Source organism: Anguilla anguilla, chromosome 7 (genome assembly GCF_013347855.1).
Source record: "Anguilla anguilla isolate fAngAng1 chromosome 7, fAngAng1.pri, whole genome shotgun sequence".
NCBI lineage: Eukaryota > Metazoa > Chordata > Actinopteri > Anguilliformes > Anguillidae > Anguilla > Anguilla anguilla.
This window is the reverse complement of record NC_049207.1, coordinates 57,089,019-57,097,516: the sequence shown is the minus strand read 5'-3', so window position 1 is coordinate 57,097,516 and position 8,498 is coordinate 57,089,019. Positions and strand designations below refer to the sequence as shown.

The window sequence follows — 8,498 nt, the reverse complement described above, 5'->3', positions numbered from 1 at the left end:
TTCAAATCCACAGACCGACTGTCATTTATTTTACATCTAAGTGCATCAGTAAGACAAATGTCAACTCCTAAGAGATTTGAATCAAAAAACTCTTTATTTGGTTAACATTGATCAACCCTCCCCTCTTAGGCTTACAAAATGAAATAAAAGTAAAACTTTAATAATATATTTTATAAATCAATTTAATAAATTACTGTGATTTCATTTCAAAACAAAAAACAAAAGACAGCTTTTAGCGAGATTACTCTCCCCCCCCCCCACCCCCCCCCCTTCAGCAGTTGTGCACAAGCACACGACCCAGGTAATATTGAACACCACCACGAAATACATATGAATTCAAACCAAACTACAAAAAGGTTGGACTTCATGAATGCTAGTTTCCATTTGAGGTCTTTTCTTTAATATGAAATACAAAAGTAAGACTTGGAAAAACAGCTTTTGAGATAATTAAAAAAATAATATACAGTTAACAGCTTATAATAAAATGTTTTTGCTGGCACCCTTTTGAGCTGAAAATACAATTTTTTTTACTGAACAGAGCAGGTGTTTAGTGCATATGCACAATACATTTCAGTTCTAAAGCCTTATACACATGCTACAGAGCCTGTAACCCTTTCAGTTCTAAAGCCTTATACACATGCTACAGAGCCTGTAACCCTTTCAGTTCTAAAGCCTTATACACATGCTACAGAGCCTGTAACCCTTTCAGTTCTAAAGCCTTATACACATGCTACAGAGCCTGTAACCCTTTCAGTTCTAAAGCCTTATACACATGCTACAGAGCCTGTAACCCTTTCAGTTCTAAAGCCTTATACACATGCTACAGAGCCTGTAACCCTTTCAGTTCTAAAGCCTTATACACATGCTACAGAGCCTGTAACCCTTTCAGTTCTAAAGCCTTATACACATGCTACAGAGCCTGTAACCCTTTCAGTTCTAAAGCCTTATACACATGCTACAGAGCCTGTAACCCTTTCAGTTCTAAAGCCTTATACACATGCTACAGAGCCTGTAGTCTTCTGTAATAACACCATAGTACACTGTATATTATATATATCGATTCAATCAATTTTCCTACGGGTTTGATATGAAGAGTAAGCCAATCAGCCAGCAGATAAAGAGTGGAGTGTAAACGGTGGTCACGTGATCTCATGCAAGAGATTTTTTTTTTTAATGTAACTGTGGTTATAATATATAGTGCATTGCATGTAATGTGTCCATTCAATCATCACAGATTCAAAATCAAAGCATGCAATAATTCTGAACATTTAAAATGACAACATGCTGTCTATTAACTGAATTTAAAACACAACAATGTACATCCACACTCTTTTATGGGAGTTTAAAAATGTGCATCTCAGCACCATCTGTAAGGCTTTTTCTACTGTCAAACTATTCTTTGAATTGTAAGACAGCAGTCTTGTTGCAACAAAAAAATATGACACGGTATTTTAATTGGCAGTTTCTGGGTCCATCCATCGATATACAGTATACTGTGAGAGAAAGGCAGAGGCATAAACAGTATGCGTGTAAATGAGACGAGGTCTATTATAAGCGCTCATGGATACCATGCAGAGGGGACGGTGGGCTCTCAGGGCTAGAGCAGCTCCACGTAGTTCTCTGGGATGAGGCCGCGTTTGCCCTGAAGTTCTCCCTCTAACCAGCCCGGCTCTCTGGAGTACATCACTGCAAAGCACACACACACAGGGCCGTGCGCCACTGGTCACTCATGGGCACCCTAACCCCATTTGCCCTTCCCACTGGTCACTCATGGGCACCCTAACCCCATTTGCCCTTCCCACTGGTCACTCATGGGCACTCTACTTTACACTTCACTCACGACTCATCACTGTCACTCACGACTCATCACTGTCACTCACGACTCATCAATGTCACTCATGACTCATCACTGTCACTCACAACTCATCACTGTCACTCACAACTCATCACTGTCATCCATGACTCATCACTGTCTCATATGTTTTTTACCTTCAGTACCGATGGTGCACCAGAATAAAAACCAATATCTGATCACTGTACTAACTGAAACACATTTCACTGCGTTATCAAAGCCACACACTTTAAACTTACTGCAAAGCTTCTCGTGATGAAAACTCAGGAAAGAACAAGGTCAAACAGTCCAAATGTTTCAACTCTGAAATCAAAAAACTCCAAAATTTCCTTTTTGCCACTTTATTAAATTTCCTCCAACTGAGGTATCTCAAAACAAAAGATCGACCCACAAAAGCCCCGATCTCATCTCGGCAGCGGCAGAGTTTCCCAAACTTTTCAAAGGGACCTGAAATTAAATCTGCTGTCCAATTTCCCCTCGCCCCCACCCCCCACTTCTGTGGCACCGATCACACTCACCGTCGTGGAATATGGCCCCGACCTGGAAGGACAGCTCCGAGTCGTGCTCAGCCTCGCACGGGTACACCGCCTTGGCCTTCCGGCTCCTGACACTGAAAAACAGAGCCAATCAGCGGCTGCAGCTTTAGAGCCGATTACTCAACACTTCAGTTTGGGCTTTAGGGCCGATTACTCCGCACTTCAGTTTGGGCTTTAGGGCCGATTACTCAACACTTCAGATTGGGCTTTAGGGCCGATTACTCCGCACTTCAGTTTGGGCTTTAGGGCCGATTACTCAACACTTCAGTTTGGGCTTTAGGGCCGATTACTCAACACTTCAGATTGGGCTTTAGGGCCGATTACTCCGCACTTCAGTTTGGGCTTTAGGGCCGATTACTCAACACTTCAGTTTGGGCTTTAGGGCCGATTACTCAACACTTCAGTTTGGGCTTTAGGGCCGATTACTCAACACTTCAGTTTGGGCTTTAGGGCCGATTACTCAACACTTCAGATTGGGCTTTAGGGCCGATTACTCAACACTTCAGTTTGGGCTTTAGGGCCGATTACTCCTCACTTCAGTTTGGGCTTTAGGGCGATTACTCCGCACTTCAGTTTGGGCTTTAGGGCCGATTACTCCATACTTCAGTTTGGGCTTTAGGGCCGATTACTCCATACTTCAGTTTGGGCTTTAGAGCCGATTACTCCTCACTTCAGTTTGGGCTTTAGAGCCGATTACTCCGCACTTCAGTTTGGGCTTTAGGGCCGATTGCTCCGCACTTCAGTTTGGGCTTTAGGGCCGATTGCTCCGCACTTCAGTTTGGGCTTTAGGGCCGATTACTCAACACTTCAGTTTGGGCTTTAGAGCCGATTACTCAACACTTCAGTTTGGGCTTTAGGGCCGATTACTCAACACTTCAGTTTGGGCTTTAGGGCCAATTACTCAACACTTCAGTTTGGGCTTTAGGGCCGATTACTCAACACTTCAGATTGGGCTTTAGGGCCGATTACTCAACACTTCAGTTTGGGCTTTAGGGCCGATTACTCAACACTTCAGTTTGGGCTTTAGGGCCGATTACTCCACACTTCAGATTGGGCTTTAGGGCCGATTACTCAACACTTCAGATTGGGCTTTAGGGCCGATTACTCAACACTTCAGTTTGGGCTTTAGGGCCGATTACTCAACACTTCAGTTTGGGCTTTAGGGCCGATTACTCAACACTTCAGTTTGGGCTTTAGGGCCGATTACTCAACACTTCAGATTGGGCTTTAGGGCCGATTACTCAACACTTCAGTTTGGGCTTTAGGGCCGATTACTCAACACTTCAGTTTGGGCTTTAGGGCCGATTACTCAACACTTCAGTTTGGGCTTTAGGGCCGATTGCTCCGCACTTCAGTTTGGGCTTTAGGGCCGATTGCTCCGCACTTCAGTTTGGGCTTTAGGGCCGATTACTCAACACTTCAGTTTGGGCTTTAGGGCCGATTACTCAACACTTCAGTTTGGGCTTTAGGGCCGATTACTCCGCACTTCAGTTTGGGCTTTAGGGCGATTACTCCGCACTTCAGTTTGGGCTTTAGGGCCGATTACTCAACACTTCAGTTTGGGCTTTAGGGCCGATTACTCCACACTTCAGTTTGGGCTTTAGGGTGAGTATGAGTGAGTGAGCGAGTGTGAGTGCGTGAGTGAGTGTGTGAGTGCATGAGTATGTAAGTATGAGTGAGCGTCTGAGTGAGTGAGTATGAGTGTGTGAGCGAGTGAGTCAGGGAGTATGAGTATGTGTGGGAGTGAGGGAGTGAGTGAGCGAGTAGGCAAGTGAGTGAGTATGAGTATGAGTGAGTGAGTGAGTGAGCGAGTGAGTGAGTGTATGAGTATGTGTGTGAGTGAGTGTGAGTGTGTGAATGAGTGAGTGTGATTATGAGTGAGTGTCTGAGTGAGTGAGTGAGTATGAGTGAGTGAGTGAGTGAGTGAGTATGAGTATGTGTGAGAGTGAGTATGAGTGAGTGAGTGAGTGTATGAGTATGTGTGTGAGTGAGTGAGTGTGAGTGAGTGAGTGAGTATGAGTGAATGAGTGAGCTAGTGTGTGAGTGAGTGAGTATGAGTGAGTGAGCGAGTGAGTGAGTATGAGTGAGTGACTATGAGTGAGCGAGTGAGTGTGTGAGTGAGTGAGTGAGTAAATGAGAGTGAGTGAGTGAGTATGAATGAGTGAGAGAGTGAGTATGAGTGAGCGAGTGAGTGAGTGAGTGAGTGAGTGAGTAAATGAAAGTGAGTGAGTGAGTGAGCGAGTGAGTGAGTATGAGTGAGTATGAGTGAGTGACTGTGTCAGTGAGTGAGCGCAACCAAATGAATCGACTGGGTTATGAAATATTCCAACCACAACTCTACTCATTGCAGACAAAACTGAGAGGGTTATTTTTCACTCTTCCACTCGGAGTATGATGTTATGTTGCTATGGCTTTCTCTGGGTTCAGTTCTGTGACGTCACGACAACCCTATCCTTATACATGTGTGAAGTTTATGGAAAATATTTTTTTAGCTTCAACAAAAAACAGCAAAAAAACAATCAGCAATGATGCTGGAACAGCAGTATGGATTTTGGCCGGCAGTATTACAAGGTAAAGACAGGAGTCTGTCAATGGCCATAGCCTGATAAAAATGAAACTTGTTTTCTCAGCGAGAAAGAACACATCCACCATCTCATTCCGAAGGCTCGCAAACTCTGACAGTTCTGCCGTCATCATCCCCTGTGATGAGTTTGAGTTTTTGCTGCGTGCTTTTAACGGCCTCTCACAGGAATTACACACCCATACTGCATAAACAGCGATGCGCTGCAGATTAAAGCAAACGGCTGATTTATTTGCATGGTGTAGTGAAGGCAGAGAAAATGGTAATAAATCAGTCATTTGATTTCATCTTCGGTCCAGTGCTGTTTATGAGAGATCAGTGCCTGTAATTCCCCAGAGAGCCGTTTAGAGGACACAGAGCGGGACTCACGACAGGAAGTAAACAGGCTGCCTGCGGCAGTCGGCTCCGCATGGGGTCTCCATGGAGACGCAGGCGTGAGCACGCTCATGAGGTCCCGGTGAGAGTGTGTGTGTATGTGTGCGTGCGTGCGTGCGTGTGTGAGTGTGTGTGTGTGTGCGTACGTGCGTGTGTGAGTGTGTGTGTGCGTGCGTGTGTGAGTGTGTGTGTGCGTGTGTACGTGCGTGTGTGTGTGTGTGTGTACGACGGAGGACGGAGTGTAGCACAGTGGGTAGGGAACTAGACTTGTAACCGAAAGGTCGCAGGTTCGATTCCCGGGTAGGACACTGCCATTGTACCCTTGAGCAAGGTACTTAACCGAAATTGCTTCAGTATATATCCAGCTGTATAAATGGATACAATGTAAAATGCTATGTAAAAGTTGTGTAAGTCGCTCTGGATAAGAGCGTCTGCTAAATGCCTGTAATGTAATGTACTGTAATGTGTGTGTGTGCGTATGTGCGTGTGTGAGCGTGTGAGTGTGTGTGTGCGTGCGTACGTGCGTACGTGCGTGTGTGAGTGTGTGTGTGTGTGTGAGTATGTGCATGCGTGTGAGTGTGTGTGCGTGTGTACCTCTCTCCCTGCTTCTCATTCTGGGTGGTAACGGGTGTGGCTGCTGTCTCAGAGACGCCAGGCTCCATGTTCAGCGTCCAGGACACCATACAGCCCCGAACTCTGAAAGCACAATGAGGGGCAAAAGCACAGTTACTCATGTGTGCGTGTGTGTGAGTGTGTGAGTGTGTGAGTGTGTGAGTGTGTGTGTGTGCGTGTGCGTGTGTGTGTGCGCGTCTGTGTGTGTGTGTGTGTGTCTGTGTGTGTGTGTGTGTGTGTGCGTGTGCGTCTGCGTCTGCGTGTGTGTGTGTGTGTGTGTGTGTGCGCGTCTGTGTGTGTGTGTGTGAGAGTGTGCGTCTGTGTGTGTGTGTGTGTGCGTCTGTGTGTGTGTGTGTGTGTGAGTGTGTGTGAGTGTGCGTGAGTGTGTGTGTGTGTGCGCGTGTGCGTACGTGCGTGCGTGAGTGTGTGTGTGTGTGTGTGCGTGTGTGTGTGCGCATGTGTGTGTATGTGTGTGTGTGCGTGTGTGTGTGAGTGTGTGCGCATGTGTATGTGCATGTGTGTGTGCATGTGCGCGCTGGATCACTGTGGCTTGCACTTGAGTAAATGCAGAAGCAGAAGCATAGATCTAGTGTGTAGTTCATACATGTAGTTCTCCTATCCAGGTCTCTCTGTGGTTCAGCATTAGTGCTGCCCTCACCCAGATCTTCTTAACCGTAGCCTTTTAACCACTGACTCCCAATTTACATTTTCTTTGCAAATGGTAGAAGTCATCTTGGCTTGCAAGCGCCTGTTTCTTTTGTCTTGGAAATCTTGCGGAAGTCACAAATCAAAGTCACTTTGCGTTGGGACAAAGGGCATTTTCCAGAGGGAAGGAGAAAATCCAGATGTTAGCGTCGCTGACATTTGGAAATGAGGACGTGCAGCTGGGACGGGCCCAGGACAGGGAGCCTCTGTGTCCCACAGACAGATTGTGACCGCACCCCCCGACTCCACCTGTCCTGCACTGAAGCGCTGATCACACGTGGAGCTGCCGGCTCTAATCCGGCTGTGCACCGGCGGAGCTGCCAGCTCTAATCCGGCTGTGCACCGGCGGCAGCAGCTCCAGAGGGCCCAGGGCGAGGTCACTATCTCCAGCTCCAGCTGCTTCACTAAACCCAGTGATGCCGCTGTTACTACCCCGAGCTCACCTGCCCGGCTACATAAATAATCTCAGTAACAGATGCAATGCACGGCCCTCCTGTTCAATACCACTTTCAATAAAACCTCAATTCGTTCTGCTTGTTAATAAACGTTACTGTCTTTCAAAAAAATACTTCTGTTCAGTTCAGAGCACTTTGCTCAACAGTACTGAATCCAGGTTTTTATATTTTAAAAAATCATTAAAAAAGTTATTACTATCAACAGTATATGTTGCCACCCTGTTTGGGGTCTGTTGCTATCAGTGCAGTGGGGTAGGAACACTAAAGAAATCCATGGGTAAATGTTACTCATGAACTGACAACAGGGCCACAGGAAGCTTGGTAGTCGTGGGAACAGTAAGACTTGTTATAAAAACAGGAAGTGGCTACATTATCTTCCTGTAGAGGCAGTCAGTGTCTGAAAAATACATAAATAATCTGAAAAATACATGAATACCCCCAGGAAAGGCGCAGAGCAATAAGTAATTATCAATCAACGTGCAGGGTAGATATCATTATTACTTTTCAAACACTTCTCACTTTTCTTTCCGATGACAAATCAATGTTGAACCGTATAATGCATATTAGATAGCACTCAATGCTAAGTATATAATTAAGAAGAAACATTTTTTGTTCAAAATTTCAAATTAAATCTGTACTTTTTTATTTTGCTACTACCTTGACAATAGGTAAATAACATTCATTTTGAAATATTTTTTTCCCATTGCTTTGGAAAAGAATGCAAAACGGCTAAAACATAATCGTGCATTTTACATAACATAACATAATGATGAGAACAGGCCATTCAGCCCAACAATGCTCACCATTTTCCTGACTAAATTAGTGCTCTGATTACCTACAGACTAGATAGTATCTAACATTGTATCAAGCCTAGTCTTGAAAATCCCCAGTTTCTGCCTCTACAACATGACCTGGCAGGCTATTCCACACATTGACTACTCCTTGCGTGAAAACATTCTTCCTAATGTCTGTACGGATTTTACCTCTTGCTAATTTCCAGTTATGTCCCCTCGTCCTACTAACAGAACTCAACCTGAAGAATCTCTTGTAGTTCACTTTGTTGACCCCCTTTATGAATTTAAAATCCTCGATCAAATTACCAGAGTCTCCTTTTACTAAGCTTGAAGAGGTGAAGCATCTTAAGTCTTTCCTCATAGCTTTTTATCTTTCACACCAGGAATCAATTTTGTTATATCCAAATCTATCCACAGCAACCACATCTTCAGACAAATAGTAATCCTGCCATTCATGTTCATGCAAAATGAAATACACAAGGAGAAAAAAAATCCTAAAAAGTAGTATTTTAACAAGAAGATAGCTTCATCATCAACCAACAAGAGATCAGAGCTGAAGAGCATCCACAGCACTGTTCCTTCAACACA

At 44.9% G+C, this 8,498-nt stretch overlaps 1 protein-coding gene across 1 annotated transcript in view; it reads right to left on the bottom strand.

The window, feature by feature from the left end:
- Positions 1-373: 373 nt before the first annotated feature.
- Positions 374-8,498, bottom strand: part of LOC118232414 (rho GTPase-activating protein 10-like) — a 40,186-nt gene continuing 32,061 nt past the window's right edge. The window contains exons 21-23 of the mRNA XM_035427396.1: positions 5,939-6,040; positions 2,371-2,462; positions 374-1,686 (exon numbers count right to left, since the gene is read on the bottom strand). Of these exons, the coding sequence (XP_035283287.1) occupies positions 1,598-1,686; positions 2,371-2,462; positions 5,939-6,040 (283 nt within the window). The 3' untranslated portion in view covers positions 374-1,597. The remainder of the gene's footprint in view (positions 1,687-2,370; positions 2,463-5,938; positions 6,041-8,498) is intronic.